Source organism: Neovison vison, chromosome 2, assembly GCF_020171115.1.
Source record: "Neovison vison isolate M4711 chromosome 2, ASM_NN_V1, whole genome shotgun sequence".
Lineage (NCBI taxonomy): Eukaryota > Metazoa > Chordata > Mammalia > Carnivora > Mustelidae > Neogale > Neogale vison.
The window spans coordinates 200,583,851-200,610,303 of NC_058092.1; the positions used below are offsets into that span (position 1 = coordinate 200,583,851).

Here is a 26,453-nt window from a genome sequence, read left to right on the forward strand (position 1 = left end):
TCTCTTAAGCATTTTTTTATTTCTCTGTTATTTGGTTTCTACTTTGGTACACATGAGCTGCGGCTATATTTCACACAGAAGCTGACATATCTCATTATGACACGCCCCATAAAACAGAGCACATATAAATCACCTGGCAGGGTTTTGCTTCACCTGGCTGTTATTGCTGAAATCTTTATTTCTAAGAGCACAAAAGGGAACATTCCTTGAATCTACAGATGAATGGGACAGGGTAAGCAGCAACCAAATCTGCTGGGATGGGGGAGAGGGACCAAAGACATGGGCTCCCGCGTGGCCATCTGCAGAGACATGAACAGCACTGATGGAGAAGCCAAACAAAAATTTCAGAAAGACCAGGGCCAGTGGGGAAACACACCCGAACGACAGCCCATCTATCAGACCCCTCTGGCTTGCTCAGTCCTAATAGATTCTGACATAAACACGATAACCCAGGTGGTGTAATACCAAAGCCGGCACACCTACTCTTTGGCCTGAATCACTTACATGAGTATTGTTTTATCCTGGAGCTCTAGACGGCCCCTCCCCTGGGCAGAAGCACCATCCATCCCTCTCCATGACAGCCCCCATCGTGTCCCCAGCCAGTGCCACAGCAAGAGCCAGCTGGGCCCTGCCAACTCTAAAATGTCTTGCCCTCAAAAGCCTGGAGATTAAAGGCAGTATCCAGAAACTTCTTCAGAGAAACCAGGTGAGTGTTCCTATTTCCTGTGGCCGGTGCGGCCGCTGGGTCACGGCCAACGTACCTGGGGGAGAAGAGACAAGTTAAGCAGAGGTCTGGGCCCAGCCCAGCCACTACCCCAGGACTGCATCAGGTCTAATCCCGATCACCACCCTGCTGTAGAGACGAAGAGCCGGAGGCTCCAAGAGGCCAAGTGTCTGGCCTAAGATCAAAGGAGGTTCTCTCATACAGCTCTGGCTGCAGAACTAAAAACAAAGGTTTACTCTCCATAAGGCAGAACTGACGGGGTCCCTGATCTGGCATTAACAATCACAGGACCAGCAATGACTATGGGACCCATCCCCTCAATTTCCAACCTGGTCCAGAGAAGGGCAGTGGCCAACAGGGCAGGTAGAGCCAGGATGAGGCCTCATGCCCCAGAGTCCCTTGGGCCCAGAGGAGGCAAGGGGCACCACAGCCAGCCTTGTACCATATGGGGCGCGCCCGGCTCAGGATGGTCATGAAGCGCGGGTTGATGTAGTCATAGTAGCCCATGTTCTTGTGCTCCTCCTGGCACCACACCAGCTCTGCGCCTGGGTACTTCTCCGCCTCTCGCTTGATCAAGTCGAAGGGGAACGGAGAGATCTGGGGCAGGCAGGGAGACAGCAGAGTACACCAGGGGAGGGCAGCAGCCTCAGCACCCCTGGTGAGGCTGAGCCCTGCCCCTCACGGGCATGCCTCCCAAAGCTGGGGGGCCGCTGATCTGACCCCGTCCATTACCCTGCCTGGGCGAGGGGTTAGGCTGCACCTGTTCCAGGCGGGTGATGGCCACTTGCTCCTCCAGGCCCTGGCTGCTGCGCTCTTTCACCAGGTCATAGTACACCTTTCCAGTGCAGAAGATGAGCCGCCGAACCCGCTCCGGGGCCCGCGCCGCAGCCCCGTCCTCAGGAATCACCCGCAGGAAGCTGGTCCCTGGAGGTCCGACAGGGCACAGACAGCCTGAGAACCAGGCCTCCATTCCTGCCGCCCCACAAGTCTCTCCCTGGTCCCTGAGACTAACCCCAGGTTTGGATCTGTGGCTGCCATGGCCACCTCTGAGCCAGTCTATGGAGCAGTGGACTGATGACACCCTGAGATGGGCTGGAGTCAAGGGCACAGCCCTGGGAACATTAACATGTAAGGCTGCAGGCTGGGGGTGCGGGTGGGCACGTATGCTGGGGAGGGCCCCTGGGGGGGACAGAGAAGGTGGCATCAAGTCCACATCTGATGGCATCGATGTCTGTCCCAAACCTGCTCCCCATCCAGTCACGCCTCCCTCCTGCATGCACTCCAGCCACTGCACCACCACGCTAGAAGGTGAGCAGCTGTCTGGGAGGCTGTTGCACATTTGTCCCTCCCTCCCTCAGCCCTGCAGCCAAGCCCCCCCCCCTCGAACATTTTTCCTTCCTGCACGCACACCACATGCCAGTCATTCTGGTGTCCCCCAATCTCAGGCGAGGACACTGAGGCACAGAGGGAAAGCAGTTGCCCGTCTCCAGCAGAGGAAAGTGAGCACCAGATGCTCAGGTACGGCGGTCCGCAAAGCCAATGCCAGGGGTCTGAACTGCTGGCTCAGTCACCCGCCCACAACTGAGGGGATGCCCAAACATATACAGGTGAAAAACACCTGTCCACCATGCCAAGTCCCTTTCTGGCCAAAACCTGCCATCTCCCTCTACTACTTAGGATTGTTTTCCAAGATGACTCTGCTCTGGCGAGCCTCAGGGCCCCACCTCAGCCCCTCCCTCAGCCTCCCCTGCATCACATCTCAATTCTAACCCCTGATCCTTCAGATGCTTTACCTGACCCTCAACTTTCAGGTAAAGGGGTCTGAAAACTCCTGGAGGGACACTGGGTCCCCAGGGCCAGCAATGTCTATTTGGCTCAGGAGTAAAACAAAACAAAACTGACTCCATGAATGATATGCAGTGCCCTGCCCTCTTAGCTAGGCCCACACCAGGCATCCCCCCTCAGCTCCCCCAGCACAGCCGGGGGCCCGGCTGCTTGGCCCAGGTGAGCCTGCCCAGACCATGTCGGGTGGCTACCACACGAACCTCCCAACCTGACCACTGATGGAGACTGAGCCAGGAGCCACTACAGAGGCACAAGCAGAGGCGAGGACAAGAGTCCCAGGAGCAGAGAACCATGGGCCACTAGGATCCCCCTTGGCCACCTCCCCAGTAGACTTGGGCACTTACCAGATACCATTTGGTCGAAGCTGGACTTGGCCTCTGGGTGCCGCAACAGAGATTTTGGTGTGAAGATGATCAGCTGGAAGGGAAACATGTGCCCAGCTGCCGGCAGCCCCACCTGGCCAGAGGTCCCGTCCCCAGGGCCTGGCACAGTCATGGCTGTGAGCAAGGCGGGCAGCTCACCGGCTTACGAAAGGGCAGCAGGACCTGGCGGCGCAGCACGTGAAAGTAGTTGGCCGGCGTGGAGCAGTTGACCACAATCCAGTTGCAGTCGTAGAGCTGGCTGACTTCGAAGTCCTCCGTGAACACCTGGGGGGCCAGGGTATGGCTGGGAGCTGGCCCACCTGCGGCACCCGTGCCCTGGCCCAGGGAGGGAGCACAGCACTTACAGGGTAGGCATCGGAGTCATCGTTGCTCATCTGCAGGAACCTCTCAGGCCTTGCTGAGGAGTGCTCTGGGCCCTGAAAGCAAGTGCCGATGGCATGGACTGGCCTAAGTGTGGGGACCCAGGGCACAGGGGAAAATCTGGGTGGCTTCCTAGAGGAGATGTCCTCTCTCTCTGGAGCCCAAACCACAGTAAAGAACATCTTCAGAGGACGGTCTGGTCAGAGCCAGCACTTGTGAACATGTGTGGGACAGGAAGAACAGGTAAAAAGGCCAAGGTGAGATGCTTCTTCCAGAATGTTCTAGAATGGGCAGTTGCCATTTAGTGAGTACCCACTGTGTGTCAGGCAGGGTTTTATGGGCTCCATACACGTTATTCACTAATTCTGAAAGCAGCCCCATGGTGTAGACATGTTTTCTCACTTTACAGATGAAGTTGAGTGGCAAAGAGATTAAGAACAACCCCATGGTCACTCAGCCACAAGGGGCAGATGCGAACCCATGACTGACTCCTACTCCTGCCCTCGCCCACGTGGGTGCCTCTGCTCCATGAGGCAGCAAGACGACCCCACACTGGCCTCCAGGGTGGCTCCCCGAGGGACCGGGGTGATCTGTCCCACAGCCCACAGATTCCAGTCAGGCCATCCCAGCCTCCCCACCCAGCCTGGCTCCTGCTCCACCCTGGACCTTTCCAGCTACGAGCCCAGGGCAGGTCACTCCCCTTCTTTCCTCATGTATGCAATGGGAAACAGGACTGACCGCCCAGCCCAGGTGTGAGACTTCCACAGGATGACGCTGGGCGTGTAAGACGCTCAGCACCATGCATCCTGGCTGCGACAGTACCATCAGTCCCTGACTGGATGACCAGGCCACGCAGAACAGGCCCTCGGGGACACGCACCGCAGCCCAGCCATCCAGGGTGGGGAAGGCCTTGCCCCAGGTCACAGAGCCAGGTTAGAGGCCGCACGCGCCCTGCTCCTTGCTGCCCTGCAGCCCGCACGGCCCCACACGTCCCCTACCTAGTTGGGCTGCACCCCGCCCCAAGCTGTCTGGAGGGCTCTGCTCCTGCCCTCCGTCCTCCCTCTGCGCCACCACTCAGGAGTAGACCACCGCACGGCACTACTACACAGCATCACGTTCAGGTCCCAGCTTCTACTTCTCTGTCTCAGTTTCCCTCATGTGGAAAGCGGGAACAAGAGTTACTGCATTTGCTGTCGGGACTAGAAGAGTTTGTGCAAAGGGTGTGAAAGAGCACGAGGCCCAGAGCAAACCCTCAGACGTGTGGGCCAATGAGAGCAGCGCTGCAGACACGTGCGCCACCCTGGGCAGACCCGTATGCTCCAGGGGCCTGGAAGGAAAACACCCCCTAAGCCTGCAAGCAGCCAAGGGCCCACCCACTCTCTCCCAGGCACGCCAGAGCCTTCCGGGCCCCCAGCCACCACGTGGCCCTCACCATGCCCTCCATGCCGTGGGGCAGCAGCAGCACGATGCCGTTGTGCCGCACCCACTTGGCCTGGCCGGTGCTGATGAACTGGTCGATGATGCACTGGGCTGTGTTGTGGAAGTCACCAAACTGAGCCTCCCAGAGGACCAGGGCATTGGGGCTGGCCATGGCATAGCCCAACTCAAAGCCTAAACAGAAGACACAGAGACAGAGCCCGCCGCACACTGTCACCAAGTGGCAGTGACTCCAGTCAAAATCAGCACTTGCTCTTAACTCTCCCTGCCCCCACCCATCCTTCCCAGCAGGCCAGAAAAAGCCAGGGGACTCCTTGGGGCCCAAAGGCCAGAATCTCCCTTCCTGGCAGCTCATAATGTGCCCAGAGATGCCACCCTCAGCCCTAACCTTACATATGGCCAGCTTCAGCCTTATCTAGACAAGAAGCCAAGTCCAAAGATATCCTAGGGAAGCATCAGGAGTCATCTGCCAAGAAGAATCCCTCCAAAATATGTGTAGTGCAGCAAAGGGGAAGGAACAGGACGGGGGCTGCCCTCTGCAGGGTTCCTGCTTCTCAGACGAGGCAGTAAAGGAGGAAGCAGGCTAGTTAAAGGTCAAGCCAGGGAGGAAAGAGTACAGGAGACACAGTCCTGGGAGCCCAGAGCCTCAGGAGGGACTCTTAAGATAGGACAGCTGGGTGGTCAAGGTCAAAATAATAAAGACAGGACAGCCTGGGGTCCAAGACCCTCTCTGGTCCCCAGGTATCACAGGGCCCGCCTGACCTGCAGGACGAGTTCTGACCCACCCAGGACTCCATATTCTGAGAGGGAGCTGTTGCACACAGTGTAGGGGGCCTGGTCAGGCCAAAGGTGGTTCATGGGGACACATGTCCTCCGGTCAACTTCCTGGTCATGGAGAACGTGGTGCCGGTGACTGGAGAGAGACAGATGGGGAAGGGATGGAAGGCAGGTGGATTACCACCTGTTCACCCAGAGCAGGTGGGACAGGTAGCAGGAGGCAGGCAAGCCTCTGTCACTGTGCCAGGAAACCTGACAGAATTCCAGAGGATGGTGACACCAAGAAGGCCCTGGGAAGCCAGAGCAATCTGGTCTCTCCTCCAGGTAGCCTCCCTTCCCAGTGGAAGGGGTCAGAGAGGCGGCCAAGCAGCCCTCTGATGGCTTGACCCAAGAGCGGGGCCTGGAGAGGCTGACGGGGTTGGTTACCTGTGACTACCCCAGCCAGATAAGGGCTCCCCAGACACCGTCCAGGAAAAGGAGGAAGAGCCAGCTCCGTCCAGAGACCCCACACACAGAGAGCTCTCAGCAACCCCGTGGGTCAGTGAGGACAAGGCTAATGCCCGTGGGGCCCCAGGACCCAGAGACCACTCTCCCACCCTCACCTGAACGTGCCCCGCTCCACGTCCTGCCCGCTAAGCCGCACGTGGATGCCCTCCTTGAGCAGGGAGCCGAAGGCCATGTACTCCGCCAGCGCCCAGTCCACCGTCCGTGTCTTGGTCATGTCCGCACGGCTCCGGAGGATTCGAGAAAGGCCTGCAGGAATGAGCAGCCACGCTGAGGGATGCAGGGGCTCAGCCACCACAGCTGGGACAGCCGTAGCACCAGGGCCCTAACCTGGTATGTATGCACTCAGTATACACCCCTCACACAGAGCAGGGCCCTGGCAGGCCACAGGAGACCCAGCACTGGGCAGCCCTCCTCTGGCACCCCCACTCCACAAGCAGGACTGAACTTCTGGCCACCAACCTCCCTCCCTTCGGGAAGAAAGAACAGCCATCAGTAAGTGAGCGTCTGCCACGTGCCGACACCATGTGCACTGAGCCAGGAACATTCCTCATCGGCCACCCGCCACAGAGTGCTGCTGACTGTCCCCAGTCTCCAGATGAGGACACTGGGGCTCAGAAGAGGGAACTGATTTACACACAACCACACCACTATAAAGGTGTCTGGGTTTGAGCCCAGGCAACCGCCCTAGAGGGGCTCCTGCTGGCCCTACACCTGTACCAGCCCGAGGTGACGGGCAGACAGAGCTGGCACCCCAAGACACCTGGGCCACCATGCACTTTGTGCAGGAATCCCACAGGCTGGTCAGAGCATATGCAGGCATCCCACAACACCACGGGGGCCTCCAGGCCATCCAGCTGAGAGGCTGGGCCAGCAACCACCTGCTAGGCTAGGTTCACTCAGGAGCGGCAGCCTGCCCCTTCTGAGCATTCCAGAACCAACCAGCCCCTCCATGGAAGCCCTTGCTTCTCTGCTCTCCTTCTGTCTGACCCACGGACCACCCCAGCAAAGGCACTGTGGAAATCCTCGGGGCCCGACATAAGCCTCCATCACTACCACCCAGCAGCGGGCATGACTTCCACATCTGCCCACCCTGACAGGAACTACTCTCACAGGCACCTCACAAGAGTGCCAGAGGCTCCAAGAGCTCAGCTGACCGGCCAAGCACCAGGCAGGGACGCAAACCCAGCTCCCCTGACCCCTGAGCACCATCTCCTGCAGGGGCCGTGCCGGTGCCTGCCCACAGTCTCACCAGTGTGGATCTTAAAGTCCTCCACGGGCACAGAGCTAGCCACCTCGCCGATGTGGGTCAGGATATCCTCGGGAATGCCTGTGGCTGGGCACGTCATGCTCTTGGGCTCCCCGTCCACATTGAAGAAGCCTGCGAGGGCAGAGACTCTGTGTGCTTTTGGGTCGAGGTCAGGTCTCTGATCCCCTTGTCAGCCCGCCTTCCCAGGACTCAGGGGCCCTGCTCTTCCTTAACCCCACCTGCGCTCAAACCCTGACCCACCCTCAGGACCCGTGACAGCTGACAGCCGCAGCTCCGTCTCCAACACCTACCCAACAGCTTCTCCCGAGTGCCTGTGGGGGCTGCTTCCTGGGCCCAGGGTCACTGCCATCTAGCTCCAACACATGAAGGCCCTCTGAGCATCCCTTCCCCAGGCTCCCTCCACTTTAGTGTGCACCTGCCTTGGCTCAGCCCTCCTTTTCCAGAGGACAGCTGGTTGGATATGCTCCCAGGCCAAAGGCACCTCTCCTCTATCCTGGCCACCCCCGCCTGCAGCAATCACCCCCCCCCCCCCCACTGAAAGCCTCAGGAGTCTCAGGGATGGAGCGTGCAGCCTCTGGGCTGGGCCCTGACTGCCCTCACCCAGGACCACTGCAGTCCTGGTCCCACGCCCAGGTGAGTCACTCTCAGCCACACACCACTCCCTCACCGGGCCAGGGGAAACTCACCAGGCCAGGGGGAGTCCAGCCAGTGCTTTATATGCAGGATCTTTTTATCCTTGGACCTGCCATATGCCTCTTCACAGATCCGGTCATATTTGGCGATTTCCTCCTGAAATTAGGGTAAGTGCAAGGATTGAGGCAATGATGGCCTGGATAGCCAGAGGTTCGATCAACCTGGACTCGTAAGCCCTGGTCCCCTTCGCTGCATTCTAGAACTGTCTTTCTGCTGGCCTGCAGGGACCCTGTGGCCAGGGGCTAAAGTATCAGAGTTGAAGGGGATCCCTCCTGCTCAGCAAGGGACTTGGAGGAAGCTCAGAAAAGACTCACAGCGCTTGCTCTCAGAGCTCCCTTAAAGCAGGAGGACCAACGCATCCATAGATAAATGTGGGGACAAACCCAGCTCAGGGCTGCCTCCTGCAGGAAGCCTTCCTGGATTCCTGCCTGAAGCAGAGCTTCCCTCACTGGCAAGCATTCACTGGCCCACCAGGCTGTAAATGTCTTTAGCTCTCTGTCCCCCTTGACAACGACAAGCTGCAAGGACAAAGACCATATTGGCTACTTCTTGAAATCACTGCCAATGTCAGCAACTACTCCAGGATTCCAGCTCTGCCAGAGGCTTATCTCAGGCGTCCATGCAGCCTGCCTGCCCACCTCGAACTCCTGCAGGGTGACTGTGCCCTCAGCAATGAGCTTGTCTGCGTACTTCTTCAGCACAGGCACCTGTCTGTGGATCTGTTTGTACATGAGCGGCTGTGTGAACATGGGCTCGTCCATCTCATTGTGGCCACGCCGACGGTAACAGACCTGTACGGACAGTGTGAGGAGGGGCTCACACATGCAGGCCTAGTCACTGCACAAGGAGGAGGCGGGCATGGTTGGGGGTGGCTGGCAGAACACACCCTTCCAGGCCCTTAAAAGCCCCCAACTACCATGTACCACTGAAAGCCCCACCTCCAATTCAAGCCTTTGCACAGACTCTCTCAGTGGCAGTAAACCTTCCAGCCAGGAAGCACTCCCAGCCCTCGGTGCCCACAACACCACAGATGCAGCCCAGTAGGTCACGTACACCCCCACCTTGGTCCCAGCCCCAAACCCACCAAGTCCACCACAACGTCTTTGTTGAATGTGTTCCTCCACTCGGCTGCCACACTGCAGACGTATATCACGGCCTCTGGGTCATCGGCGTTCACGTGGAAGATAGGCGCGTTGACCACACGGGCCACGTCGGTGGGGTACGGTGAAGAGCGGGCCATGCGGGGGTCTGTGGTGAAGCCAATCTGCAGGAGTGGACAGCACCTCTGCAGAGCTACACAGGCACCGCCCGCTGGGAGACGAGTGGGTCCAGGAATTCGGGGGGATCTCTGCCTTGAGGTTAGGTGTGACCAGGAGGGACATGGCACAGGAAGGGTAAGAGTAAAGGGCCCCTCAATCGGGCACCGCAGCAGATCCTACAGCGATGGCAGCAACACCAAGGAAACCCTGCCTGTGCTTTTGTCCTACATTTCATACAGTGGAAGAGCGCAGGCCTAGCTCGCTGCCAGGCCCCACAGTGGCTATGCGTGCAGTGCTAAGCCGAGTGCTCAATTCCCCAAAGCCTCAGTTTCCTTGTCTGGTAAAAGGGCTCATTAAATAACACTTCACAGGGTTATTCTATGAAAAGTAAGTGACTTAATGCAAATAAGGCAATTAACTTTACAGGCTCAGAAGAGCTATTAGTGAGCACAGCAGCCAGAAGAGCAAAGGCCTGTGACAGCTGTGCTCCCAGACTCACTGGTTCCCAGAGAGTTAAAAGGAGCATCTAGTTTCCTGTCCTGCCTGTGTGCATTTACATGTACTGTATACATACAGACACACACCAATTTCACAGACCAGGCTGGGGAGAGCAGGGATCCTGCCTGAAGTCATGCACTAAGAAGTGGCAGAGTGGTGGGATTAAAGCCAGGATCATCTTGGGGCACCCGGGTGGCTCAGCCGGTTAAGTGTCCAACTCTTGGTCTTGGCTCAGGTCACGATCTCGGGGTCCTAAGATCAAGCCTCACATCAGGCTTCACACTCAGCACAGTGTCTGCTTGTCCCTCTCCCTCTGCTCCACATCCCCACTTGCTCTCATGCACTCTCTTGAATAAATAAAATCTTAAAACAAAACAAAACAAAACTGGGATCATCTCAGACTTCCTGCAGAAGTGGTACCTGGAATTCAGGAAAGGGGGACACTGAAGAGAACCGTCAGGCAGCCCAGGTCCTCACCTGGTTGTTGACAACCACATGCACAGTACCATTGGTGGTGTAAGAGGGCAGGTCACTCAGGTGGAAGGTCTCGTACACCACACCTTGGCCAGCGAAGGCAGCATCCCCATGAACCAGGATGGACATGACCTGCGGGGCAGGATGTGAGACAGGAGGAATCTGAGGCTGGGCAGCCCAGCTCTGTGTCCTACAGCGCAAAGATCCAAGCCCTATTTGTCAGAAGCCAGTACTCAGAGCCCAGGCCTCATAGCCCACCCCTAACAGTTCAGTTCCTCAGGGACCAGCCCTCAGAGACTATTACTCTCTCAGAGTTCAGCCCTCAGAGCCCATTCCTCAGATCCAGCCCCTTAGGGTACACCCCTTAGCAACCAGGTGGGTTCACCTTCTTGCCCTGGGCATCCCCTCGGTAGAACTGTTCTGCCTTCGTCTTTCCCTGCACCACAGGGTCCACGGCTTCCAGGTGGGAGGGGTTGGCCACGAGGGACAAAGTGATATTTCTGTTGGTGACCCGGTTGATCCTCTCATGGTACATGCCGAGGTGGTATTTGACATCTCCGGAGCCCTGAAGGTGGAGGCAGGCACTGATGACACAGCCCTCTCACCGCAGACAGGCAGACAAGTAGACATGCAAGCCCATTGCAGGGCTGGGACATTCCCTGAATTCTGCTCCCTGGGAAGGCTGTGCTATTCCTGACCCACACCCTCTTCCTGCCCTCACACTCCCACACACTACCCCTCCCTGAGAAAGGCAGGCACGTTCCCCTGGGCCTTGGCTCAAGAGGCCAGACAAGCTCCCTCATCAGAGCCCCTCTGCATTACCAACTACCATCCCAGAGTTAACGACAGGGCAAGCAGAGAAATGAAGGTGCTGTTAAGAAAAGAGGCATGGCCTCTGGGCAAATATTGGAGCTGCACCTTACCTGAGTCCTTACACCAAATAACAAATACTGTACACACAACAGGTGAACCCCTAGTATAGCAGAGAAATCATATATCTTGTGATCTTGGAGTAGGGAAAGCCCTTCCAAACAACGTACAGAGCTCAGAAGGCATAAAAGATAAGGCAGCTAAAATTTAATAAACCTGCCAGGGCGGGGGGGTGGTGGTGGAAGCAAATCCATGCACAGTGTTAGGGGGGAAAGAATCAAGCTGAGAAAATATATATAAGACAACTGCAGGCAAAGAGCTAACACCCTCAATATACAAGATACTATTATAAATCAGCAAGACAAAGCCCCAAATCCCATAGAAAAATGAGCAAAAGCCAGGAAGAGGAATTTACAGAAAAAGAAATATACGTGGCTTAAAAACATGTGAAAAGATACTCAACTTAGTAACAAAGAAATATGTTAAAATACAAGCATTTTTGCATCTATCATATTGACAAAGCCAGAAAGATCTGACAGAGTAAGTGAGGACAAGGGCCTGGGACCCTCACGCACACTGGGGGTGGGCTCACTGATGTCTTGAAGCTCTCTGGGGGGGAAGTCACTCTGGCCACTGCCCTCTCAGACACCATTCAACGATGTACTCGCACACGTGTGAAAAGAAACTCATTCAGCAGCCTAACCGCCATCAACTGGCAAGGCGAACCCCCACAGTGTGCTCACAGCTCGGGGGTCCCCCGTGCACTGCACGAGGCAGCGACAGCTCATTAAGGGAAAGCAGCAAGGTGCCCAGTGCTGTCAGAGACTGCTCCCCCAGCCTTTTGCAAACAGGACTGCACCAGACAGCTGTGTGTGTGTGTGTACCTGTGTGGAACACTGGTGGAAGTACACACCTTAACACAAACATACACCAGCCACAGAGGAGCCTTCAAAGAGCAGGAGAGGGGCAGGGTCTCATGAGGGAAACACTCTCATCGAGTCTACTTTTTTTTAAATAGTGTTCATATTTCTTTTCTGATTAAAAAAAAAATAGTAAATCCTTCTGTAAAAAATATCCTTTGACCAGACTTTTCAGTTTATACATGTCACCTCTGTGATTCCTCACCACCATCCTGGGGGCAGGGGTTTTCATCTTCATTTTACAGAAGAACAAATCAAGTCCAGGGGAGATGAAGGTGACTTCAGAGCGAGTGCGCTGATCTCTGAGAAGCCAAATGAACGGCATCTTGGGGAGATTCTGGGTTGGAAGCCAGCAGATGCGGATTTAGTCCCTGCTCTGCCTAATGTATGGGATGACCTTGGAGCGGCCAGTTGATGTGGTTCACTTTAACAAACCAAGCCCCTGTACTGGATGCTGGAGGTTCAGGGACAAGGTCCCTGCCTCATCCTGTCACCAGCCTGGAGAGAGGAAAAAAGATACACACACACGTGCACAGGCTGGAGAACGCCAGAAGAGAGACAGTACAGAGAGGAAGGCCATCTGCATTCAGGCCTAGCGTGAGTGATCGCATCAGGGTGGTAGGTGTGCTTAACATATGTGCAGACCAGGAGCCGGGGTGTGAGCAGAGAAATGTTCCCTCTGCTCCTCAGCGGGCACAGGAAGCTGTCCTGGGAAAATATATGAGTAAAGAGACCCTTCTGGACTGGTACACAGGACCTTTCAAACAGAGTCAGACCACACAGCCAAAATAAATGCCTTTAGGCCCTCCCCAGCACCTCTCCGGGCCTTAGCTTCCCTAGCTGAAAATAAAGACACTGGTCCGGACTACCTGAGGGCTCTCCCAACTGTCAGAGATCACAGTACTCACTCTAAAACACCTTAGGGACCTCACACAAACACACCCATTTTCTTCCCACCTTCCTACATATCCATCCATCTCCAGGTCTGTTTGAGCCTAGATGCTTCTGGTCCAGCCCCTCCCTAGTTCACCTCCCACATAAATGGGACCAGGGCTCAGCACCTACCTCATCTGCCGCCTCCAGCTTGGGGTCAAACTGGCAGAAGATCTGCTCCAGGTCCTTGCGAATCACGTTGGCCAGCACATTCAGCCTGCCCCTGGAGCCACAGGTGGTAGGACTCTCATCTGGCACAGAGGCCACCTCCCCGGTAGGCCCTAGCATCCCCCACATGCCTGCCCACCTGGGCTATCAGAATTAGCATGGGTGGGCAGGGGAACCCTCTGAGTACGAGGCCCAGCCTCTCATCCATCTCAATCTACAAGGCTTATGAGTGATTCTAGCTGGCCAGCTCCCCCAGAAACCCCTATACATCTCACTCCGACTGTGGAGGCCCTCATAAGCAGAAGCCACCCAGCCTCATGGCCACTCAGCGTCATGGCAGGATATACACGCCCCCACTCCTGCCACCCACCCCTACCTCCCTGCTGCACCCCATCTCCCTCCCCCCACCCACCCCCATAACCCAGAAGTGGAGCCTAACCCAGTACCTCAACCCCAACCTGCTAACACATCACAGCTGCTCATACATGACTCCCAGCTCAGCCAGCAGTGTGTTGCCACAGGACGGGAAGAGGGGATTTGACTGATTCTAAGGTCAGAAGTTACTGGGGGACCTGTCCAGGGGACCTGAAGTCTAAAGGTAGGGGCAGGAAAGCAGCCAGAGACTCTCTAGTCCAGCCTGGACTTCCCATCAGGAGACAGTTCATTCAAGGGTGGGCACCAGGCTGATCAGGGCACAGGGGAGGACTCAGAGCTCACCCCGTACCCCACCAGCAGACACCAGCCCCAGGCTCCTTGCAGGCCAGCCCACAGGTTGGGGACCCTCTCACATTGCACCTGGATGCCTAGACACCCCTCATGTTAGTACAGTCCAGGACTGGCCCACCCGTGAGCAGATGGAAACGATCATAGGAAATGCTGGGGCTCTGTTCAGGGACTGCTCAGCATGTCCTCTTCCACCCCATTCCCCAAGACTCCTGGCCACCCTGACTCGGGCCCCAGGCTGTCTGCTTCACTAGTCCTCAGGCTCCAGCTCAGAGGCTAATGCCCAGCTGCCGGGCCAGCCTTCCAAGTCCATGTGCAGTCAGCTTGTAGCTAGGGGGAAAAGCCCTCAGCTCACCTCCACAGACCCCTTGTCCAGGGGATGCCAACCCAAGGCCATCTGCCCAGACCCGGCCCTCATTTTCCTGGGACACACCCTTCCACAGGAACCTCGAAAGGAATGATACACCACTTTTCTGAAATTTTGACCCTCCTGAGGACAGTGGCAACATGGGAGAGAGAAACAGAGTCTGAGCAAACACAGGGAGTCCCTGCCTCCTTGTGCCCTTGGCCAAGTGCCTAACTCTTTGTGATGAGCAGGTTCTAGGGCCCAAGGACTGAGAACTTTTTAGGCCATCCACCTCTCCCCGCCAGGTTCCACCAAAACTCCTGCTCTGATTTTCATCCCCTCCCTTTCACCTCTTTCTGCTGGACCTGGAGAACAGACAGGCTGTGGAGGAGCAGAAAGGGGGCCCACCTGTGTGGCATCCCCAGGATGACATTCTCGATCCCCATCTCACTGGATTTGTCAATGATGGTCTTGAGGGCAGGGATCATGACCTCACAGCCTTCTAGGCCAAATCGCTTCTCGGAGGACCACTTCCGGGCCAGGAAGTCTTCAAATCTGCTTGGGGAGAGGAGAAGGGAAAGGATGGAGAGAATGGGGCTCACAGGGGCTATTCATGAGGGCCAGAGTTGGGTGCCTGGGACAGAGGAAGTGGCAAAGTCACCTCCTTCTGCATCATCAGGACCTGCCACCAACATCCGCCAATAAGGAGCATAGGTCAGAGGGAGGCTGGGCATCCTCCCAGCCCAAGCAAAGACCTCTGCCTGCACCCAAAACCATCTCTCACCTTCTCTCCCCCACCCCCAGCTCCTAGACCACCATCCAGCACACACACACTACACAGGGCTCCCTCTCCATGCTCCAAAGACCCCTGCACCACTCAACTCATATTCCAGCCTACACTTCCTCCAGGGATCCTTTCTGCACCCGGCAGCTGAGCCCATGCTCTTGAGGGCCCTGCAGCCCAGTGTACCCAGCTTCAGATGGCCAGCGGGCAGAGGCAGGGGGCGCCCCGCCTGCAGGGAGGTGCTGCGACACTCGCTCCATGGAGGGAAAGCTCCTTATCCAAACATTCCCACAGCCACTTTCTGCCCCTCTGCCCCTGCTGTCATATGCTCCTGGAGCCTATCCCTGCCCACCTGCCCCCCGTGCTCCTCTTATGGGCTTCCCCGAGGCCAGGGGACGAGGCCCACCCAGTCCTGACTTCCCCTGCCAGTGATCCAGTTTCTTAGCCAGGGACTGGGACGTCTCGAAGAGCCTGGAGCAGCCCCTCCAAACACCACAGCCACCCAGGGCAGGGCTGTGGGTCTGACCTCATGGAGCGCACCAGCCGGGCCAGCAGGGTCCGCTTCTCCTCACTGGAGAACTGCATCACGCCAGGCGTCTCAAACTTCTGCCGGATCCACTGGCACTGCTCCACGTCATTGATGAACATGAACTCCAGGCCGATGTGCTGGCAGTAGGTAGTCTGAGGGAACAGGCAGGGACTCCACAAGGAGCCAGCAGGAGGGGCAACTGTTCCGAAAAGGCAGCACCCGCCCTCCCTCTAGTAGGCTCCAGAAAGAGCTCACCTCCAGGCGTCGAATGATCTCCCGCAGAGAGAGGGTATGTTCAGACCCCCCGATGAAGGTGGTCGTGGGCAGCTGGAACTCCTTATCTAGGTCAGCTTCCCGCAGGTCATAGAAGGCTGATGAGGCACACACACAGCCCAGGCAGCAGAGGGGAGGGGAGGGGGTTCAGCCTGAGTGGGGCCTAGCAGGACCCCCGAAACTTCCAACAGTGTCCCTGGTGTTCTCCCCACCAGTTCGGGGCTTAAAGCTCAAGGACCCTATCCACAGGATCCAGGGAGGGCGAAGGTCAGAGGCCAGCCTCTACCACAAGGTGGGGGGGGCGCTGGGATGAGTCTCTGAGGTTGCTGAACATGGTGTACCAGCTAGGGATGATGGGGAGACGGTACAGGGAGGTAGATGGGCAAAGGGCAGAAGAAAGCCTCTAGGGCTGGCTGCTGAGCCCCAAGCTCCAGAGACAAGTCAGTTCCAGAGCCCCTCACTGGGCTACAGGTACCAGCTGGCTCTGGAGCTGCCAGAGAGACAAGAACTCTCACCCAATTTATCGATGGTTGTGATTAAATCTGAGGGCACAAAGGAGTCCAGATCCGCATCCAGAATGCCCAGGGGGTCCAGCTGGGCCACATGGTGCCCCCGGATCTGGGAGAAAGGGAAAAAGGTTGGGGCCAGGCTGAGACACAGATGGACAGACCCTCACCAAAAGCCACATTCTGGGCCCTGGCCCCTCATCTCCCACTTTAGAATCTCAACCTTCCACCTGTCTCCAGCACCTGGCCACTGCACAATTGCCCAAGCCTCAGGCACTAAGGCGGCCTCAACAGGCAGCTTTTGAAAATAAGGATGCATATGCAAAAGGATTAATTATAGTAGTACTGACAGTCACAAAATTCTAGAAATTTCCCAAATGTCCATCAGTAGAAGACTGGCATATGAATATGGGAAACCCAGACAAGGAAGTACGATAGAGCTGCTTCGAGTAGTAAAAAAGGTCCCTTTCGGCTACAATGAGGTCATCTCCACACAATACCGTTAAGCGAAAAAGCAAACTGCAGAAAAGGATGTGTGGCAAACTTGCCATTATCTAAGAAAGAAGAGATTCGAGAAAATATACACATTTGCACTTATCTGTATATATGTAAATAAATATATGCATTAGACAAATACATCATAAAACAAGAAAAACTTGTGGAAAAGGACAAAATAGGGTAGAATGCCAGGGCTAGAGGCTAGACTTTTAAGAATATATTTCGCTTCGAAGATTTGATTTGGGAATCTTGTGAATATTTTATACCACTATAATATAAAACAAAATTAAGTTTTAAAAATTAAAACAAAAACAAGTGAATTCACACATCCATTTTGTCACATAACTACACAATCGACTAACAGAATATCCCCGAAAGGCAAATAGAATTCCAGAAAAAAAATATTACAAATTCATTTCAATTACCAATCAGTAGTGGTTGTATTAAGAGTTATATCATAAAACTGTAGTGTACAGACTGTGGGAAAATCAAGTGAGTCACGGTATTGATGTCTTTGGGAACCTCTACTTTTGGCTTCTTTAAAAGACAGTGACGTAAGATTAATGAAGAGAAGAAAAAACCCCAAGTCCTGCATCTGAAGTACACGGAGGCATCAGAATAAACCCATAAATGTGTTATCTTAAAAAAAAAAAAAAGTACATAGTTCCTGGCTCTAACCACTAAAAGGGCCCAGAAGTCACGACCAGAGCACAGCAGGGACACTCCCAGCATTCCCTGAAGAGCTGGCTCGTCCAGGATGGGGCAGAAATGCACAAGACAAGCTCGGAGCGTCCCCTCAGACCAGAAAGCAAAGGGGTACTCCAACTACTGGGGAAGGGAATTAAGGACACAACTGGACAATGGAAAGGATGGTGTCTGTAACAGATTAAACTTACCACATAGGTTTAAATTCATACATTCATATCATACTAAAAGGAGAAAAATCTTCCTGGACCATCTTTGGAGGACACCTAACACTTTCGAAAATCAGCCAATAAAAAGAAAAATCAAGCACTGATCTTGCCTTTCCTGTACCCTTTGCAGCTTAGGATACATGGGGTTAACAATGGAAGTTTCTCCTGATGGAAACATTTCAGGTAATAAACAAAGAAAGGTAGAAACGGAGTATGATCACCCTTTTTACCACTCCTAATGAATTAATGTGTCCGGGAAATAATTATCCAGAGCTGCCAACTGATGAAGTACCCATCACCACCAGGAAGCTGATTTTGAAACAAAAAAATCAAATCTATATTGGATAAAGCTTCTAGATGTAATTACCAATTTACAGAAATTACACAGGACAAAGGGACAGATGAAGTGACACCATGGGGATGCAATCAGCAAAATCCAGACTCAGAAAAACTCTACAGCACAAACAACCTGGTTTCTTACACACACACACAAACACTCACACACACACAATAAATAAATAAGTGAATGAATGAATGAATGACAAGAAAAACACACACAGAGAAAAACCAGAGAGGTATCTGGAGAGCACGAGAGACTTAAGAACCACATCAGCTTATCACAACCTACGGCTTTATTTGGATCCTGATTCATTCAAGCAGTAAAATCGAAAGACAAACAACGTAAATACCAACCGGGTATCTGATGCCCCTAGGATTATTGTTAACATTGTTAGGGGTGATGGCGCTATCATGGCACATTTTGAAAGAGCCTTTACCTACAGAAATACATGCTGAAACGTTCGATGAATGAAATGGTATGTCTGGGATAGGCTTCAACATAATCATTGGCCAACAGGTGAGGGCCCGAGGTGGTAACAGAGGATTAGAGACTGACACTGTAATATGGGTGGGATTTGCTATACAATTGAGCACCGTCTGTCGGCAGGAACTCCCTCACATCAGGCACAGCCTTTGGCAGACTTCTACCCCATAAAAACACAGTAACAGGCCAGAATTCAGACACTGCCCCGTTGGAAGGACTCTCCCGGGGCATCGTCTTGGCTAAAGAACAAAGAGCCCCGAAAGAGCTGGAAACTGTGCTGAGAGGACAAGGCCCTGCTACCTTGTACTTAACATGGAGTTTTCTGTTCTTTGTTCTTGGTTTTCAAAGGAAATGGTTAGATCATTTTCTGACTCATTCAGCCAAGAGGAACAATTATTACTTCTTTTGCTTGCAGGTGGCCTGTAATCCACAGGTCCTTAGGCCAGCAGAGTGGCCCAGCCCTGCTCTGCGTCACTGGTACCCAGGAAGTGCAGCTGCCCAGCCCCCCTCCCCCCACCCAGAGTGCCTCACTCAGAGGCAAGGCACCATTTCCATTGGCTAAGGCCTCCCCCTCCCCTGGCTCCTGTGGAGGCTTGCTGCTCCTTCCCAGGGAGTCTCTGCCAAGGGCCCCGGAATGCCCTTGCCCCTCCTTCTGCAGGTCTGCCTGACAAGTTGCTCTTAGGAAATACTTTCTGCCACTAATTCCCAGAGAGATCCCAAATGATTACACTTGTTAGGGAGGAAAAACCCAGAGCGGCCTCTCCAATTAGTCCTGTTCGGTCAAGACCAAGACTATGGCACCTCATCAAGATGCTTTGTCAGAGCAGGGGCCCAGCCTGGGGAGCCCGCAGGGGAGAGCCGAAGTCCCCAGAACAGAGCAGCCGGTAGAGAAGGAGCTGTTTCCTCAAATATCCATGTAGAGTGAGGCATCATTATAAACCTGAAAGTAAACCCTAAGTAAGCACCTGCTGTGTATCAGTCCCAGTCCTCCTGGAATGCTCAGTCAAGAAAACAGATACGGGGGCGCCTGGGTGGCTCAGTGGGTTAAGCCGCTGCCTTCGGCTCAGGTCATGATCTCAGGGTCCTGGGATCGAGTCCCACATTGGGCTCTCTGCTCGGCAGGGAGCCTGCTTCCCTCTCTCTCTCTCTGCCTGCCTCTCCATCTACTTGTGATTTCTCTCTGTCAAATAAATAAATAAAATCTTAAAAAAAAAAAAAAAAGATTTCAGTGGATCCTGCTAAAAAAAAAAAAAGAAAAGAAAAGAAAACAGACAGGAACAGGGTCAATCTACTCAATTTCTAAATCTTTAGCTAGACTGATTACTAAGTAAATCCTGTAGGTGCGGGGGGCATACAGGTGTGTGAGACAGACAGCGGGGCATACAGGTGAGTGAGACAGCACTCCACAAGAAAGACCAGACCAAACACCAGGGCGTGGTTAGTGATATGGACAGTTACATGACAACGAGTCATGGGAAGAACGAGAGCCACCCGACAGGACGTCAGGACGCAGAGAAAGGCTCTCCAGAGGAGATGACTGGAGCTAAGTCAGCCCCCTTCCCATCAGCACCTGGCCACACGCCAGAAGCCAGGCCCGCCTCCCTACCTGGGCCCTCCCCGCCACTCACCTGGTAGGCCCGGATCAGAGACTGCACAGCCAGATGGTCTTCTACCAGCTTGCTGGTCTCAGTCCGACTGGAGACTGCCGGCCTGCTCTCAGGGAACCGCGGCTGAGCCGGATCCCAGGCGCCTTCCTCACTGGCTTTTCGGAAGAAGCTGTCCCAGGACTGGGCAGAAGTAGAAAGAAGAAAATGGTCAAGTCAGGGCCTGGGAGGAGTGGGAGGTGGCCCTGCCTGGGGGATTCAAGGGGTGTTGGGTGTTCCTTCACCACTATAGCTCTTAGGACCTTCCCAGGACCCTGCCGAGACCTCTTGTAATAGCACAGGATCCCCCAACCCCAAGCCCAGATCTCTTCAGCTTGGAAGGGTGCTGGGGGAAGGCTCTCACTTGTGACCCAGGGGTCTCAGGTGTGAAAGCGGCTGGGGAACATGCCCTCACACACTGTGGGTTGGCAACCAGGCCCTCAACATCTTCAATGAATGTACCTTCTGAACCGGCAATTCTGTTTCAGTAATTTCTACAGATGTACTTGTGTGCCTGGATGTACGTGTGAGGATGTTCCCTATGAGACTGTTTATAAAAATGACAACATAAAAAAAAAATCTAAAAACATGTGGCTGCCTCTGTCAGCAAAGCATGTGACTCTTGATCTTAGGTTGTAGGTTTGAGCCCCATGTTGGGTACAGAGACTACTTGCAAATAAAAATAAATCAAAAATAAAATTTTAAAAAGAATCTAAGTGGTGGCCAGTAGGAAACAGGTTAAATAAATGATGGTACATTTCGATTCTGGGCAATTATGCGGCCTTAAAAAAAAAAAGGTGAATTTATTACTATGGATGTAGAACATCACCAAGATATGTCACTGCAAAGTGAACCAAGCAGAAGGGGACGTGACTGAGACCATTTGTGTGGAAGCCAAAAGCAAACATGCACATACTCAAACAGCTCCGTGTTCCAGAAGAACACAGAAGTGTTTTCTTCTCCACACCCTCATCTGAGAGAAGCCAGTGGCACAAGTCTTTTGGAAAGCAATTTGGCAATGCCCATAAAAATGGTATCATGGAGCCTTCTGTGACCAACTTTGGGGAACTGATCCCGCAGAGAGCGGCGCACACCCAAGATGACGAATGGACTAAGTGATGCCCTGTGGCATCGGCGGCGACAGCCAGGGACTGGAAATGAGTGAGCTGTCTGTCAGGGGGGACAGGGGTTCTACAGCCATGCCAGGGAACACTACACAACCGGAGAAAAGAACACTGAGCCCCTTGAGGCACTGACACGGGAAATTTCGACCATGTATGCTGAGAAAAGAGTGCCCGGCCGTTGCGTAAAGGGGTGAACTGAGTTATGTTTGCAATACATTTACTTACGGAAACTCTGAAAGGATACAGAAGAAACTAAGAATAAACTGGGGGACAGACAGGCGGGCACTGAGCAGATCGGGGATGGATCGGGTGGGTGACTTTTCATTGTGTAAGCCCACACTTTCAGGTTTTGAGTCATGTTATTACCTTCCTCTGAGGGTGCGTGAAGACGAGGGAGAGCAGCTTCACTTCTCAATCCTCGTTCTGTCATCTGATTTTGTGGTTTTTTGTTTTTTTTTTTTTTTACAGTCAGGAGGTATTTATTTTATCAGCTCAGTACCTGTGTCAACACTTTTGGCCCTAACTACCCAACAAAGAGCCTCCTGGGCACAGCACCCCATGACAAGGGGGCAGGGGTGGGTCTTGGACCACGTGTGGCTGAGCAGGACAGGATCGGGGCTTCCCAGGCCAGACTACCACCGACTGGCTGGGTCAGTAACGGGACAGCAACAGACCCTCCTCACCCAACACAAGGACAAGGCTTTTATGAACGGGAACGCTGGAGGAGCTGAGAGGCAAAGGAACCTGCCCAGATCACAGGACAGGCAAGCTGCTTCTCCCCAGGACCCCCTCCACAGCCTGGCTCTAGAAGGTTCCCTCCTGCATGGCAGACAGGTAGGGGTGCCGACCTTGTGGACGCTCTGGGGGTTTTCCAACCAGGCGAAGTACATCTCCTCCATGTAACTGGAGCTGCCTCCACGTTTGCTGCTTGGGAAGGTAGCCGGTGGCCCAGAAGACCTGCTTCGCCAGCCGAACATCTGGACATCATGTGGGGCCAGGAGCCTGGAGGCCTGCGCCCCAAGCCGGGAGGGCAGCAGTCTCAGCTGACTCATTCTGGACAAGGGCAATGAGGGAGAGGCATAAACCACAGGACTGGAACAAATGCTCTGGCACCCACTACTCGCTCCTCTGGCTTTTGTTGGTTCTACGGGGCAGGTGGCCCCAGGCTAGCACCGATGGGATAGAAGAGACTAGGACAGGTGGCCAGCCCTCCTGGGGTCACTGCTTAGTGGGAGCTCCCAGCTCAGTCAACTTCACCAACAGCTATTCAACATCCCTGAGCCCCAATCCTGCTGTGCCCCACTCACTCCAGCCCACACTCCCTCGCTGCTGTCCCCCTAAGCCTGAGAGAGAGATAAGTACCTCACCCAGGCGCTGGCTCAGGAAGCATTCAGTCCAGGACCCGGAGCCCACTCAGAGGGTCCCAGGGTATGTGCGGGCACTACACCCAAGAAAGAATGGGCCATGCAGCTGGCCACCCTGGAACTCGAGCAAGGGAGTCCTGGGGCGGGGTGGGGAGGTTGCTGGCATGTGCCATGCCTGGCCAGGAAAGAGCCTGAAGAAAGGGGTCTGGCCGCACTATCTCAGGAAGCCTATGGCACTGCCAAGTCTCTGGTCCCTGTCACCAGAAGCGAACAGTGTCTTCCTCTGACTGCAAAACCAGCCCAGAAAGCCAATGATAGGCCTTAATGACCCCACTTCCTAGTGGGGAAAACAGAGGCTCAGAGAAGGGCAGGGGAAATATCGAGAGGCAGATCAGAAGCCAGCCCATGCCCAGCTCTCCCCAGCTCCCAGCCAGAGCCACCCTCTCTGGCTCTCCTACCCTGCCCATAGTTTACACTCAGAACCAACAGCACTCAGGATAACCAACAGCTCAGGGGATCCGTACAGGCTGGAGAGGATGGAGAACCTGTAGCTCATCTCAACCCTTTGCCAGGAAAAACTCCTGAATAATCAGTTTTAAACACTAGCTTCCTCCACCCCCTCCCTCATCAGAGGACAGTTTTGAGGGCCTGAGAGCCTCCTCCAATCCTGGCAAGCCCTGGGGCTCCCTAGCCAGGACAGACTAGAGTTGACAGGCCCCACTAAGGCCACTTCCTCCTATGCAGGATATGTAAAGTAGGACCTCTGTTCCCCTACCCCACCTCCACAACTGTGAGCAAAGCCCCCTCCTCTGCTCCAGCCCAGCATGGCCTGGACACAGAACAGCTTCCCTTGAATCCTCATTAACACCCTTCTGCCCAGAGAATCCTAGCCTTTGAGTAGGGCGCAGGACCAAAGCCACCCCACCAGAGGCCACGCAAGCATGCCTTCTGGGGCATAAGTGGCTCCCAGGTCCTACCTGGCCCTGAGCCAACACACCTAGACAAGGCTCCCCCACTCTATCCCTGCCCTTTAGCTTAACCAAGTCCCCAAAACTATCTGCCTGGCCTTCTACAAGCCTTTCCAGCCTACTTCCTCCCCCTTTCCCTCTGAACTCACATGAAGCAAAGAGAAGGGGGTGGTCTTCTCAAGGAAGGAAGAGTAGGCTCCTCCAGGAAGCCAGCAGAAATCTAAACAGAGCAAATTAAAAAGCAAAAGTATAGTCCAGTGAAGTGAGGCAGAGGGTGGGTTCAGCTGGAACCTAAGCCCACAGTAACCCCAAGCTTCTCATGCTCAGCCCTGAAGCCCAGCCCCACCAGCCAATGATTCCAGGCTCCACAGCAAGGGCCCCTAGGGGCTCAATCTCCCTGGAAGGCCTGGGCTCTGGGGTCAGAGTGCCAGGGTCCCAACCCCTACTCTACCTCTGACTGTCCCTAGACAAATACAAGTACAGGGCTGACTGGGCCCAAGTGACCATAGGCAATGAGGGAGAGACACAAGACATACTGGCCTAGGACATCAAAAGAATGGAAAGAAGCCAGGAAGTTCTATCATCCCATTCTAAAGCAAAGGAAACTGGACACTAAGACCATTCATTGCAGGAATAAAAGAGCACACGGTCTGTGAGCACTGACTCTGGGGCAGGCACTGTGTTCACTCACCCCCGTAACAATCTCATGTGATGGGCACTTAGAGTAGCCCCACCTTATAAAAAGGAAACTGAGGCACAAAGTGAGAAGGTGGCGAGTGATGGGGCTCTGTGTGGCTCCAGAGCCTGTGCTCTCCTCACTGCAGAGTCAAAATGTAAACCCAGATTTCCCTTAACCACATGCACTTTCCAACAGCCACAGCCAAAAGTGAACTCTCTACCCGCAACCGCACCCACCCCCACCCCCACAGGGGAACAGGATGGCTCGGGTAGCAGTGACCAAGCCTGGCTGTGTCCAGTGGCCCTAGTGCAGGAACACTGTGTTTTACAAACACTGAATGGTCTGGAGCGGCTATTGGACACTGCTATGGCCTTCACCCAGGCTGGCAGGAGGAAAGCCAGCTGGCCACCCCTGCCCCCATTCCGGCAGGGCTTAAGGACCCAAGAGCCCTGGAGGGGTGGAAACAGAATCAACCCCAGCCAGAGCCCAAGCCAGCCCTGCCACATCCTGCCCATACAGGCAAAGGCAGTAGCAAAGAGTTAAGAGTCAGGCATCCTGTGAACCCCCTGCCCAGGCAAGTCCCTGGTGGACAAATAGGTAGGTTGCTCTGGGCAGCTCTTGGGAGTCACCTTTCTATGGACAAAGTTAGTACTATCCCCACCCCCACCCCCACAACCATAGACGTGCTATCCAGGAACCCTCCCACACACAAGGCCCTGTCCAGGCTGCCCTGGTGTGGACTGCCCTCCCCTATGTCCACTGCAGAGATGAGTTAAGATAGATCCAAAGAGGGGAAGGCCCTCCCCAATACCTTGAAGCCAGGCAGCAATGGAGGCTGGATTCACACTGCTGCAGGTGTACTCTAGGCCCACATTCTGAGATCTGGGTGGGCTTTTCTCAGGAATAAAACCAACTCTAGTTGGCTGAACCCAAAAGAAGGCAGACTCCAAGGTAAGGAGCAGGGCAGGGAGGGGTGTGCTTATTTCACTGGCAGAGACAGAGGGCCTGAGCTAAAGCTCAGAGGTTATAAAAAGTACAAAGGTAACCGGGACCTGTTCCAAGAGCCTAGGGCATGTGTAAGGAGTTGCAGGGGGAGAGGCTGCAAGGGCGGGCTTGGGCCCCTAGGTGGAGGGGGAGGGGGTCAGAGTGGGACCCTTAGAGTGTGGTTGATGCCACTGCACCCCGCTGCACCTTCCCCTCTCCCCAACATCTCCCTGGGGATGAGAGAAGCACTTCGCAGGCTGGCGCGACATCTGGCCCATCCTGCCTCTCTCATGGCCTCAGTTCTCTCATCTGTAAGCAGAGACCGTAGTTAAAGCAGTCTAGAAGGGCCCGCCCCCAAGAGGTCCCGAGACTTGAAAAACTGCCTATGTGTCCCACCAGGTACATAACGCGGGACCCTCTCCATCACCAGCTCCGCAGCTGTCCGCAGGCCAGCGCTTCGAGAGGATGAGGAAAAGCAGCCCGCACCGCCCCCCCCCAAGGCCACAAAAGGCAGCCTGGTCATTCTGTGGTCTTCGGGCTGGAGAACCCACGCTGAAGCCCGAAACCCCACCGTTCACAAGGCTCTCCTTCACGCAAAACACTGCATTCACAGGGTCGAACTTGCGCGAACCGCTGAGGGTCCTTGAAGAGGCCGCGACCAAACAAGGGCGGAGCCAAGGTCACGCTCACTCCCCCACCCCCGCCACCGCCGACGGGGCCCTGCTCAGGACCCCGGATAGCGGCTCCCTAGGACCCGAGAGCAGAGGGACCGTCCCCGAGAAGGCAGGAATAGAGGAGTTGCATAGACCCGGAGTGGCGAGGCCGCCGCGCTCACCGGGCCGGCGGGTCCGCGCAGCAGCGCAGTCCAAGAAGCCGCAAGTCAGGGGCTGCGCGCAGGGGGTGCTCGGCTTGCCCAGCCAATTACCTGGGTCACATGACGCGGCAGCGCCGGCCGCTCGAGAGCGCGCGCCCGGGAGACTCCGCGCGTCGTGACGTCTCTGTGTACGCCCCGCCCCTTCACCAGCCGGCGCTGTCCGCGGTGCTGACAGCCCAGGCAAGCCCGAAGTCTCCCGGGCCCGGGAAGAGTGAAGATCCCAAAGACCACAGGGTGAGAAAACTCCGTATGACTGGAACACCTGCTGTGGCTCTGAGCCCCTGAATTCCAATGTACTCAAACGAA

The 26,453-nt window shown here is 54.9% G+C and overlaps 1 protein-coding gene across 3 annotated transcripts; it reads right to left on the minus strand.

Annotated features, from left to right (window-relative positions):
• Positions 1-26,196, minus strand: OGDHL (oxoglutarate dehydrogenase L). Of its 3 annotated transcripts, none has more exons than XM_044240010.1 (24): positions 26,109-26,196; positions 23,760-23,830; positions 22,127-22,331; positions 20,140-20,298; positions 16,286-16,388; positions 15,753-15,868; positions 15,495-15,649; positions 14,593-14,739; positions 13,080-13,170; positions 10,610-10,789; positions 10,228-10,356; positions 9,078-9,257; positions 8,632-8,784; positions 7,987-8,089; positions 7,283-7,411; positions 6,129-6,279; positions 5,535-5,662; positions 4,745-4,923; positions 3,297-3,368; positions 3,091-3,216; positions 2,914-2,986; positions 1,485-1,648; positions 1,167-1,321; positions 1-761 (listed from the first exon to the last, which is right to left on the minus strand). In XM_044240010.1, the coding sequence occupies exons 3-24, from the start codon at positions 22,328-22,330 to the stop codon at positions 638-640; spliced, it is 3,021 nt and encodes a 1,006-aa protein (XP_044095945.1). In that variant the 5' UTR covers position 22,331; positions 23,760-23,830; positions 26,109-26,196; the 3' UTR covers positions 1-637. The 3 variants fall into 3 exon arrangements, with proteins under 3 accessions (XP_044095945.1, XP_044095944.1, XP_044095946.1); XM_044240009.1 differs by lacking the exon at positions 26,109-26,196 and adding an exon at positions 25,845-25,929; XM_044240011.1 differs by lacking the exon at positions 23,760-23,830 and having other exon boundaries at positions 26,109-26,181.
• Positions 26,197-26,453: the final 257 nt, after the last annotated feature.

Coding starts and splice junctions, on each gene's coding strand:
- OGDHL (XM_044240010.1), bottom strand. CDS start 22,330: ATGAGTCAGCTGAGACTGCTGCCCTCCCGGCTTGGGGCGCAGGCCTCC. Junction 15,650..15,752: donor AGATCATTCGACGCCTGGAG/GTGAGCTCTTTC, acceptor CTGTTCCCTCAG/ACTACCTACTGCCAGCACAT. Junction 9,258..10,227: donor ATGTGGTTGTCAACAACCAG/GTGAGGACCTGG, acceptor CCACTCCTGCAG/ATTGGCTTCACCACAGACCC.